This window comes from Coptis chinensis, chromosome 1, assembly GCF_015680905.1.
Source record: "Coptis chinensis isolate HL-2020 chromosome 1, ASM1568090v1, whole genome shotgun sequence".
In the NCBI taxonomy this organism is placed as follows: domain Eukaryota; kingdom Viridiplantae; phylum Streptophyta; class Magnoliopsida; order Ranunculales; family Ranunculaceae; genus Coptis; species Coptis chinensis.
This window is the reverse complement of record NC_141456.1, coordinates 13471227-13484407: the sequence shown is the minus strand read 5'-3', so window position 1 is coordinate 13484407 and position 13181 is coordinate 13471227. Positions and strand designations below refer to the sequence as shown.

The 13181-nt window shown below is 35.4% G+C and overlaps 2 protein-coding genes across 2 annotated transcripts; one reads left to right on the top strand and one right to left on the bottom strand.

The window, feature by feature from the left end:
- Positions 1-5442: 5442 nt before the first annotated feature.
- Positions 5443-7015, top strand: LOC147522295 (uncharacterized). The gene has a single exon (XM_086592580.1). The coding sequence runs from the start codon at positions 5691-5693 to the stop codon at positions 6657-6659; it is 969 nt and encodes a 322-aa protein (XP_086448706.1). The 5' UTR covers positions 5443-5690; the 3' UTR covers positions 6660-7015.
- Positions 7016-7348: 333 nt separating this feature from the next.
- Positions 7349-12914, bottom strand: LOC147522294 (DHHC-type zinc finger family protein). Its single transcript, XM_086592575.1, is given in 10 exon segments — positions 7349-8454; positions 8771-8953; positions 9193-9273; positions 9517-9645; positions 10034-10105; positions 10192-10219; positions 10221-10258; positions 10609-11007; positions 12535-12648; positions 12741-12914. Coding segments are annotated over 10 exon segments (1821 nt in total). The 5' UTR covers positions 12783-12914; the 3' UTR covers positions 7349-7719.
- Positions 12915-13181: the final 267 nt, after the last annotated feature.

Here is a 13181-nt window from a genome sequence, read left to right as displayed (position 1 = left end):
TTTCAAATAAAAACAAAAGATCAACCCAAATAACCCAATGTATATAGTATGAACAACCATTGTTTATACCTTAACATAATGCATAATCAGTAAGAATTATTAGAGTATGAACATTAATTGTTCATATCTATTTGGGGTATGAACAATCATACCTCAACATAAGCTATGAACAATCATTGTTCATACTCCAACACGAGTTATGCACAATCATTGTTCATGCCACAACATGAGATATGAACAATCATTGTTCATACCTCAACATACTGTATTATCAGTAAGAACACCTATTGGAGTATGAATGAACAAGCATATATTGTTCATACCTCAATCATTGTTCATACCTATTTGGGGTCACTGTTCATACATCAAACATGAGCTAAGAAAATTAATTGTTCTTACCACCTCAACATGAGCTATGAACAATCATTGTTCATATGTTCATATGAACAATCACTTTTCATATGTTCATATGAACAATCATTGTTCATACTTCAACATATATAAGCTATGCACGATCACTATTTATACCTCAACATAATGTATGATTAATAAGAACACCTATTGGAGTATGAACAATCATTGTTCATACATCAACATAGTGTATGAGGTATGTTCACCTATTTGGATACGAGTAATCACTAAATTTCTCTGTTTTATAAACATAACACAAAGGGTTGAAACTGGTATTTAAAAAATAAATAAAAATTCCTATACTTTATATCTATAATAACATAAAGAGGTAAAACTGATATTTTTAAAAAAGTAAAAAGATCGGGCCAACTTATTTTGTCCTTGAGGGTTATTAAAATTGAAATCGTGGGTGGGTTCGTAGGTTATTTAATGCTAGAATTTGTCTTTATGAGTTACAAAAAAAAATGGCATCCTCTAAAAGTGTTTTTCCCCGAAATTGGTCTTATATATATTTTTCTTGAGGGATTTATTATGAGCTGGTTTATGCTAGCCGCATTGATCTTTTGGGCCTGGGGCTTGGCCCATGTAGATAATTACTTCTGTCATCTGTACTAGCCAGGTAAAAATCCAGTTTTGTCTGAGTTCGAAAAGAAAACAAACTTTTTTAGATAATTTGTTATAGGCTTAGAGCATCTCTAGGTGTTAGTATAACCTGCCTTTTTCTTCATATTTGAAGGAAAAGTTCGGAATATCTCGGAATTCCATCTCTAGGTGGTAACAAATCCAGTCGCATCACCTGTTTGTTCGCATTCTTTTTCGCAAATTTTGCAATTTGGTTGCGGATGTGGAACGACATTGGTAATGTATCAACATTAAAATTTTGCAAAGGTCAAAAAAAAAAAAAACATGGCTGATATTGAACAATCATGTTCATACCTCATGAGATAGGGGTGGGCAATGGTATAATTCGTATAAACATTTATGAATAAATATTATATATTGTTCATACCTCAATCATTGTTCATAGGGCGGGTCACAAGTCGAAATACATCAAACATGAGCTAAGAAGCCCTCTTTAAATTGTTTTACCACCTCGGGCTTTAGAATTGGGGCTTTAGAGCTATGAGCCTATATATTTTCATTTTTACCACATTCATTTTAAAACTCACTTTTATATTACAAAAAAAAATGTATGAATAATCTATTGTTCATCCAACCAATCATATAATAATCTGTATAAGTCCAAAAATTTAAAATGCACATCCACAATCTAATGAACAATACCATCAACATTGAATTTGATTCTTATTGACTCAAACCTCACTAAAATTACATTTAACATTGAAATACATAGAGGTAAATAATTATATTATCATTTTAAATGAAGAAGTAATATATATAAAGAAGAAACATAATAGTTTTGGTTAAGGGTCATGGAAGTTGTTAAACTATTTGTAATATCATAAATTATTTCTATAATAGATTCAAACAAATATAATATTACCTTTCTTCTAATTTAAAAGTGATTCAAGCTTTCTGCTTTTATATATGGAAATGAAAATATTGGCTTTTTAACTATAAAGTGATAAAAAGGTTTGAGATATTTTTAAAATGTAAATTTTTCGGACCCAACTTATTTTGTTTTTGGTTTTAATAAAACAAATCGTGGGTGGGTTATTTTTATTTAATGCTAGAATTGAAATCTTTAGTTTTAAAAAATGGCATCCTCTAAATGTGAATAAAAATATAATTTGGTCTTAAATATATTTTTCTTGAGGGATTATTAAGTTATGGTTTATGACTTGATGATCTTTTGGGCTGGGTCTTATTTTATTAGATAATGCTCATTGTTCTTCGTACTAGCGGTAAAAACAAGTTTTTTGTTTATATAAAACAAACTTTTTAGATAATTTGTTAAGGATAAGCATCAAAGGACAATGTTATTTTAATTGAAAATATTTAACAAAAAGTTCGAACAATTATGGAATGTCCATTTATAGGTGAAAGCAAATGAACCGTTTGGGCGGATAAGGGCTTTTTGCAATTTTTTGGTTGTGGGTCGGACCTATGTTTTAGAATCTTAGCCCGCCTCAGAAATTACATTTCGTAGGGCCCGGCCCTACCCTAAAAGTTGTAGGGCTTTATAGGGCTTAAAAAAAATGGGGCGGGTTAGGGTCGTTAGGGCCAAATTTGGCGTGGTCTTTGGTCAAAATATTAAAAAAAAAGTGGGACGACATTGGTAATGTCGCGCGCCATTGCAAATGTCGCCCCACTTTTTTTTTTTATATTTTGACCAGCACCACGCGCCAGTAGTACTATCGCGCGCCACTCCTAATGTCGCATGAGTTTTTTTTTTTAACTTTTGGAATGGTTGCGCGCCACTCCTAATGTCGCGTGAGTTGTTTTGGAATTGTACTTTGGCGACACTCCAACTGTCGCGTGGGTTGACTTTTGCTTATCGAATTTGCGACCACCTAGAGTTGGTCAAAATTTACGACCAACTTCTTCAAACTTTTTCTTCAAATATAAAGAGTATGCTACCACCACCTAGAGATGCTATTATAGCTTTTATTTACAAGTAAAGTAGTAAACTACCAACATGATTCACTTTGGATTTTTCTCAATCACATGTCCTTGTTTAATCAGAGCTATCCGAGTCAAGTTGGGCGATTGAGAATAATTTAAACCCAAATGATTCCGAGTTTTGATTTAAATATCCAAATATTATACTCAATCAATGATATAAAGTTTATAAACAAGATATATAAACAATGCTGCAACTTTGGATAATTATCTTTGGAGAACTGATATTCCAAGAAGGTATGAATCCCATCGATAGTATATGTGTATCAAGATCTCATATAATGAGACGAGGAATGCTAATATTGAGCAATCAACTAACTCTAGCTTTTGAATGGTACGCGCCACGCGGACCTATTCTTCCAAAAACAATGTTTTCTATTTTGCGTTCTCATAAAATAATTATAAGCCATAGTGAAGATCGAAAATGCTTTTTGTTCTCATAAAATAATTATAAGCCATAGTGAAGATCGAAAATGCTTTTTGCGATATCTGAAGATACTACACAAGAAACGTCAACCCTACACCCAATGACATGCTTAGATCCAGCGGCAATAACCTGGTCTCAGTCTGCAAGATCTTGAGGATATGGAATATCAAAATGCTTATCTTTGAAAGTGACATAGGAGTATAGACCAGCCATCAGTCACATTCCTCAAAAACTAAGTATGGAAACTTAATCACTCTAATTTAAGTAGTGAACTAAGTATGGAAACTGTACCACTCTAATTTAAGGAGTGAATACAACTGCAACAAAGGAAACTAAAACTAGCGTGGTTTATGGGCCGGTTCGGTTTTTATCGGCTTCAGGTTCGATTCTATTTTTAATTGTTCGGTTGTTCCTATCAGGTTTTTGTTTTTTTTTTTAAAACTCGGAACTATACCCATTAATTAAGTCAATTCTGATTCAGGTTTCAATTCCTTCTCGGGTTATACATTTTTATTACTAAAATTACATTTTTAATTACGTAACCGATATAAAAGTTAGTTTTTAGTGCGACAATAACCCTTGTAATGGTCCTAAATTCAATAATCTTTGAAATTTTTCTAAAAACTTTAAATACATCTCATAAATTGTATGTAGTTATGTACGCATATTTTAACTTACATTTCAAATCGAACACGTGTACATTATATTATATATATATATATATATATATATATATATATATATATATATATATATATATATATATATATATATATATATATATATATATATATATATACATACGTCATATATAAATATATATTACACACTAAATTTAAACATGTAGAATAAGTACATGTACTTTTATTGTTAACATTGCACGCATTCATTATTATTATTATTATTATTATTATTATATATATCAAGCATGTTCACTTTTATAAATATTATCATGTACACGTTTATTAGTTAATATTTACATTGTATTAATTAATTTATATTATACATGTGTGTAGTCGTTGACATTATTATTAATATTTATAATACACATGTTCAATATAATGTTACAAAACATGCATTTAAAAAAAACTACAACAATATATATTCACTATTATGCTACCCCTATATATTTAGTAGATTTTTACACCTAAAAAAAACTATATATATTTATAATACACATATTCAATGTGATGTTATAAAATATGTATTTAATAACATTTATTTACTATTATGATAGTCCTATATATTTAGTAGACATTTACACCTAAAAAAAACTATATATTATAATGTTTGGGTTTGTATTATTTATTTAGTGTAATATAATATTAAATTTTATATATCAAAATCATAATAATTGGTTTCGGTTCGGTTTCAGTTTCAGTTCAGGTACTCACCGATTTTTTATTATTCCGTTTTAACAGGTTCTTAAAGACCCGGCCACTTTTAATTTTTAATGGGTCTAATATTTTAAGACCCAAAACCACTATAAACTGTTCCGGTTAGGTTTCAGGTAGTTACCCCATCCACACCCCTACCCTAAAACCAATAAATTCCTAACTGTTCCGGCCTATATCAGCACATGTAGCATTCATATTTGGTGTATGACCCACTATTTTTTCTTAAGCTCCAGAATCAGCTATGATTATAACCATCAAACGACCCAATTCAGTGACCCGTACGCAGTCATGACAACGGTTTACCATTTTTGTGCGACTATAATGAGTAGCTTAGCTGCCTTGAAGAAAAAGTAAATATTATAGAGTTCCCTTGTCAAGAAATAAAATATTTTTTTCTTGCAAACTACGCATCATTATCATATCGACCACCAAAGATTGATGTGGTTGGAGTTGGATTACATCCAAAGATACCCCAAAGGCCAAAACAAACTCTTTTTGCCAAAAGCAAAATAGGCTCAAAGCCAAGCTAGTTTGAGGCATTAAGCTAATAATATACTACGCATGCTCTTTTCGTGCTACTCACTTCAATAACAAAAGCGAAAAAAAAGAGTGGAGATCACAAAGAAAGAGCCTCTATGTGTGTTGTTAAAAACCATGTTAAAACAACTCCAAGTTTGCAGCAGCTGAGTTAGTTTAGTAGTTGACCTATCTATTTCATCAAAAACACCAAACCAATCAACCAAACCACCACCAAAGCAGAAATTCAATAAAGACTTCCAAGCAGGGAAAACACATAGCCTAGCTCTCTTTTGTTATACAATACACTTGTGAGACATTTTTAGTTCTTCTTCATCTGTGATCGATCAGTCCCGATGGAGAGAACAAGCACGATCATCAGGAGATCAATCCACATATTCCTAAAAAACTACCAGTACTTCACCTCCACAGCTACAGCACTTGTGCTGCCTGTATCTGTGGCAATTCTCCTGTCACAGGCTGTTATGCCATCAATGTCCCCGTTCATGGCAACCATTTATGCTCGTCTTGAATCCCTCTTTGGGGCTGCAGGATTCCCATCTTCATCAGAGTTCTTCTCCCTTCTCAATATCAAGATTTCTCAAACCATCTTTTCCTCTATCTTCACTCTGCCTTTTACCCTTTCTTTCTTGCTCTTTGCAAAAGCAAATATTATCCAATCTCTCAGCCACCTCAATACACCTACCTTCTCATCAGTCTTACCCATCTTCAATAACATCCTCTGCACTCACCTATGTAATTCATTTATAATTGTTTCTGCAAACGCTTCTGCTTTCTTTCTCTTCTTCCTGGCTTTCAACTCTCTAGACTCCTTTGGTTTATCTTCTAACAACTTCGTTCTCTTCCTCTCTGCCGTAGGAGCAGTTCTTTACTCTGTCATTCTTGCCAACACCTTAATAACTTGCAACTTAGCCTTGGTTGTCGCAGGTATGGAGAACTGTGGTGGTTTTCTAGCAATCCTCAAGGCCTGTGTGCTCATCAGAGGCAGGGCCGCAATTGCACTTTCGTTGGCTCTCCCTGTCAATTTTGGTTTTGCTGCTCTTGAAGCCTTGTATCAGTTCCGAGTGGTGACAGCTTACCGTCTTTCTAATAACCTCACCCCGTCTGTTGCTTTTGAAGGACTGTTGGTTGCTTATCTATACGCAGTCCTCATTCTCGTTGACACTATCACCACCTGTATCTTTTACAAGAGCTGCAAATCAAGCTCTCTTATAGATGAATGCACATACTACAAAATTGAACTTGCAGATGAAGAAGATAATGGTACATTAACAAACTCGAAGATATTACACGAACTCCCTTAAAGAGCTTGTGATAGCAGTAACAGAGGTTGGACACACTACACTACTTCGCGCCAGAAAGAATGCACATTATTGGAACTCAATCTTACACATGTTCCAGTTGATTGCCCGGGAAACTTGCAAGTTTTTAGTCCTAAAAAGGACACAATGGATAGGTAAGCTCAAAGAGCTAAGTTGAAAGAATGTCATACTGTTCCATTTGCCTCCAACTCAATGTGTGCATATATATGTTTTCTTTTTCTGGAGTGCAAAGTTAGATGATTTCCTTAGCACAGCTTTGTTTTGTTCATCAAGATTGTACTTGAAAAAAAATTGAGAAGTAAATCTTATTACGCCCTGGATTCGAGGCATTAGCTCAACACATTTTCAATTCAGAGAAACAAAGCACTTAAAACTTGAACACTGCATATATATACGATGTAATGCAGCAGTACACATGATGAACATTTCTAATGATTTACATAATTTATATTTTTCTGTTATCTATACAGTGATATTTCTCCATTTTAAACTTGAATAATTGGCCATAACTAAAGAGTAGTTCCAAGTTTCCAACCTTACATGTTAAACGGTGGCTTTCTTCTAGGACAATAACAAAAATCGTATGAACAATAATGAAACACAATATACTTCTGTGATCGGAATCACATCACGACCAGTAAAACTTCATCTAGAAACAAATAACCAGTATAGAAATTTGGCAAAAGCCAGGGGTGAATATATTCATTTCTAACAGAATCCAGCACATGAGTTTTGATAAATACAACGGCAAAACCTATCTGGTAGATCTTGATGGCGATCAATAAAAAGCATGTTTATACAGAGAACCCAGATGCCAACGTACTTCAGAACCCCTCTTTCTCACCAACAAAAGAAGCTCAATCCCAATACTCATTCGAGCAGGACAATCAGATATAGGCTGACAAGTGTTCGAGAATACATGAATGAAGCCTACTGCAAAAGGAGGAAAGACATCAAAACTTTCCTTTCAAATTTCAACACAGTACATCCCAAGTTAAGACCTCAGTCAAAGCTTTCTATTGTTGGCTTGATTCAATGAGAATTATGTCGACCTGAATCCCCTATCATCATGTCCAGAGCTGAACAGAAGGTTACTCCAGTTTGTTGGCCTGTGCATGATTCTGGAGGAAATTTGATCACTATCTTCACCTCCCGATGCTTCGTAGCCATCACTGGTGGACCTTGATAGAGGAACTCCCCTCTGAATACTAGAACCAGAAAGAGTTGTAAGGCCTCTTGCTTCTTCTGCTCCTGATGAGGAAACACGGAACGGATGGAGATCAGGAGACTCTAAACTGCTTTCAGGAGAAGAAGCAACAATACTGGTAGACCCTGACATTGCCCTGCTTGTGCGAAAAGCACTCCGTGCTTCGAGCTGCAGAGGAGCCAAGCTAGTTGATGTCTCTGCAACTAGAGTATTGTGGTCGATGGTATTAGCTGACATCTTCCCAAGGGGCTCAAGGGGAAGGTCAGAAGGAAGCCGCACCCGTTTATTAGGGCGCTTGCGGTTCTCAGGCCTTGTGGTCATACGTCCACTGCTACCAAAGCTGCTGTCTGTTTCAACAAGTTCTTCACGCCTCACCACAGGCTGAAGAACTTTTGACTTCTTCCGTGCCTCCGCAGCAACTTTTGAGACTTCCTCTGCATTCAAGCGTGCCAGTGCCCATGGACTGATCTTCACAGTCCCAGGATTCTTTTTCTTCATAGATTCCTCACCCACCATCCTTTTCCCTGAAGAACTTAAAGAAATACCAGTCTCGGGAGGAACCACATCGAACTGGATTAAAAATCAGAGAACGGAATGAGTTGATTTGAACAGAGCACTAAACATGTTTTCTTCAAAATATCTGTATTTTGAAAAAACGCCACCAAGGGAGATGATTTTGGTTGGCCAAATCATTGTGGGCAAGTGGCAAATTAGAGAAGTATCCAGAATGCTTGAGTTCTTTTACACTAAACAGGCAAGGTTTTTATGAGCCCTTTTACCAAGTGAGATATTTTCTCACTGGATACCGATAACAGACAGAATATAAATCTCCAAGCAGGAGTGGAAAGTAAGAAAATTCAAGTTTCGAAATTCAGCAAGGATCTACCTGATCTTCAAGAAAAAGTCGTGGAGGGGTACACCATGCACCACGATGGAAAGTGCTGAAAGAGCTTGCACTACTTAGCCCTGTAAGGGAGCTGGCAGGAGACATCTGAGGACTCTGCTGACCTCCAACTAATTGCTGTTCCTGCTCTCTCAAAGCTACAATGTAATCATACGTGCTGATTCCCTGTGAGACATGGTGAGACATGGTTTACATATTTTCACTCTATTTGAGACATCCAGAAGGAAGAGGGAAAGATGAGGGGAAAAAAGGGTGACTGAATGTGGGAATTGTTTCAATAACACAAAGTAAACAGTAGGAAGAGAGACTACACATTTGTTTTCTCTTTATGCACAAGGACATGTAACCTGCTATAAAAGCCTAAATAAACAAATCATGGAGAAAATGATGACTATTAAACTTGCCTTTTTAATCAGAAGAACATGAAAGAAGAATAACTGAGCAAGTGGCAGGGTAGCAATCATGGCCAGAATTGTGCAAGAAGCCTATTTAAAAGCAAACCAAAATCCTGTTAGTTAGGGATTAGATACCATTAATAAGAAGAAAACTCTAGAAATTTAATTTTCACAAACTCCAAACAGTGGATGAGTATAAGAAAACATTGATTTTTTTTAAAACAAAAAGAAAAGAAAAGAAAAATCCAAATAATTAGCCAAGCTTATATCATATAAATCTAAATCATATATATATATAGTGGAAGAAGAAAGGAGGAAGGATCAAAATCTCACCACCACCACAACAAAGGGAAGGAAAGAAAAACTGCTCCCCAATTTGGTTCTAATATCCACTGAGAATTGCTTTCGCTCCAAAAAACAGCAGATCATCACTAGGATCCCAATAGACCATTGTACTATAAGCTGCAATCTCAAGCCCAATGTGCACAAACCACGAATACACCTGTCAATATTCAAGCAAAATGAAGAAAGACTTGAAAAGAAATTGCTTACTCTTTGAATGGGGTGATCGTTGGGATGTGGCATCTTGTATATTTACGTCAATTGTAACTTGGAGATGGTTACATGGGATCAAAAAAGGGAAGGATACTGTGCAAGCATATGCTATGAATTGAAGGCATAGCTGAAATTGGATCAACAAGGATGTGATGGAGTGAAACTTTATAAGGTGATGTGTTCATTCAATTCATATGAGTAAGGATTGGTTGGGCATGACTAGGAAGGGAGCTCATATGGAGACTGTTTGAAGACTCTGGAAATTGAGCCTAACAAAAAGGAGGCTCATGCTTACCAAAAGAAGCGAAGAGACCATGAGGGTGAAAAACTGCCGATAGTTCTTTTTGCCTATGCAATTGTTGAGCCACTACAGAAACAAGAGGAAGAAAAAATAAGATATGTGAGTAAGTGACTAGAAGCCGAAGGCAGCTTGATAACTAATGTTCTTTATACCCTGCAGTGATGATCAAACTGGTCCACGCTTGTCGCAAACTCTGCAGTGCTTGCTGTACTTGAAAACCTGAACAAGAGTGTCACATAAGGATTTATCCGTCTCAAAGAAGCTAACATACTGGCCTACAATTTGAACAGGGACAAAAATAATACCACATTTACAGAGGACTCTAGGATAAGGCATCAATCTACCAACAAATAAGACAACATGCGGAGGGCGGGAGGGGGGGAATGGATGATCAAACCTTTATCTCTTGGATGAAAAGTATTTGCAATTGGATTAACTAATATAGATTTTGGAAGCTATTTCAAAGATCATTATTTGCATCCTGTAACTGTTAAAACTCAAATTTTGAATGCAATGAATATCAATTTTTTAAGGGGAAAAAAAAAGATTGCTAATGGTTTAATGCGTACCTCCACCTTGCACAAACTGCAAAAGAACATGCCATCTTCACTCATCTGTTGATCAGGTGATTTTTCATTCCGACCTGAGCAATTCAAGAAAATTGCACAAGGACACCATCCCAACAATACCATGCAACATGATGGATGGTGAGGGTGAGAGGTTACACTCTTCTTTCCAATTTCTGTGGAGTCCTCCCCAATGGACTCCATGCCAACCACACCCTCATCCAAACTCTTTTTGCTGGCTGTGTGTATCGACGAGGTTGATTCCTCTTGTAGCTTAGATTCTTTGAGGAGAGCATGTTTTCTATATTCATCAATGTTTATATATTTCTTTGACTTGAAGACTCCGGAATCTGCAGGATCAGCTGCTGCACACCAAATGTATAGGCAGAAGACGCATGTAATCTGACAAAAGAAGTACATGTCAAGTGAATGTACGTATATCTAACCAGACATACATGTCAAGTGGATTGTATGTATGTCTAACAAAGACTCAATAAGTTCAAAATACTTTTAAGAAGACAAACCTACTTTGTTTTTTCGCAACAAATATCACACAAATAGGCATACTGCATATAGGTTATTGCACAGATATACATAGCACGTTACAAACAAAACCTGCCATAATATTCCAAAACTAATTATGCATTCCAAGATTAGATATTATAATTCAAATATCTGAAATTTTAGTCAATAGAAAACATACATCAGTAGTATAATTCTTAATTTAGTTAGTGAGAAATGATGGCTGCGTTGGAAAGAAAATGTGCTCCCTGGTTTCCTGCTATTGTTGTTGGTTTCTAAGAAATTTGCTTTCCAAGATTGCACATCATGTATTTCATACATTACTGCATTGCTGTGAAATGGAAGTGCCCTCCCAATGTTGGAGGAACTTGACCATACGTTAATCAAAATGATGCAATTAATTACCAACACTGCAATCATATACAGCACAGCAAGTATTTCATCCTGTTATCCTAAACATTCAATAGAATTTGTCATTTAAAATAGTCAGGAGCTTCTGAGCCTGTAGTAAATAGAATAGAATCAAGATTTACTACCATAAGATCCATTTAAAGGAACGTCATTATCTCTCAATTGGACCGCCTATAGGGCAAAGTACGCCATTAAGATGAGGATCCTCTTCACACTACTCAGTGCAAGGAAACACGAAAGGTAATATTAATAGAATCCATTAAGTGTTGTTCAACACCTTGGGTTCATAGTTCATACCACAGAAAACCCTCAAGGAAGTTTCCTCCCCCAAGTATTTTTCTTAATCTGATATTTCAATGATATTCCTCCTCCATCCCCAACTTCTCTAGTTCATATTCACTACACATTAAATATTGGTCCAAAAGATTGACTCCGTGCACATGAACGCCTCAAATTCGCTTCCTCTAGTCTTTTTACTGCATGCTACATTTCAGTTCTCCTCTCCAAGCACCTCTCCTCTCTTCTCAATCCTTTGGTAGTTAAGCTCACTCAGAGCCATATGTGTTGGAATACACAATCAAATCGTTATCTCCAAAATCCAGAGGTCCAGAACCAAGGGTTGCTACGATTACAACAAGTTATAAAGTAACCTATCTCTATTCCCCCCTTCGGAGTTTTATCAGGTAATGCAATTCAAAATTGTACTTAAAAAGTACAAAGCCTATATAGCAAGATCCAGATAACTTAGTTTACAACAAGCCACATTATCGGAAAAAAATAGTTTACAACAAGCCACCATTTTTCCTTCTGAGCTAAGAGTGACAAACTTCAAAACAAAAAACAATAAATAAATCACGAAAAATGTAAGGGACAAAATTTAGGGGACTGAACCCAGCATAGAAAATCACACAACCCAATCAAACAAACAGCACATCAAGCAGATCTCAGTTCATAAATCAAAAAAAAAAGAAACAGTATAGAGTTATATGAGCTTACAAGGGGTGTATAGATTCCCATCACAATGTACTGGACAACCTTCCTTCCAACAAAGGGTACAAAAAACACATAAAAAGCAAAACCCAATGCTAGAAACACAGCCACAGCAACCACCTATACAGCAGCAAAAAAAAATGAAAAGTTCAGAAAAATAAATAAATAAATAAAATTTTAAAACTTGAAAAAGAAAATATTATGATTATTACCTGAAGAGGATGGTAAGGAAGTTGCCATCCATGTTTCCTCATTTTGCTAATTCAAGTGTTACAATCCAAAAATGCACAAATGAGTATAAGCCCAAAAGTAAAAATTTCAACAAAAAACACTTCTTTTTTTTCCTTTTAACACTCTCTACTCTCTTAGCAAGAAATGGGGATCACCCCATAAAAAGTTCACAGTTCACAACAAAGCTTAAAAGCAGAGCAGAAAGTTTCTCAGTCCAACACCAGCTTTACTAAGTGATGGAAGAGGAGAGAGAGAGAAATGTTGGGTGTTTATGCTGTTTGTTTCTTGTGAATCTCTATAAGATCTGTCTCTATGTTTTTTTTTCTTAAGCCAAACAAGGAGAGAGTAACTAGTTTTTCCTTTTCATGCAAATAATTACCACAACAACTTTCCCTTTCTCTTGTTCAATGTGCAAACTCAGT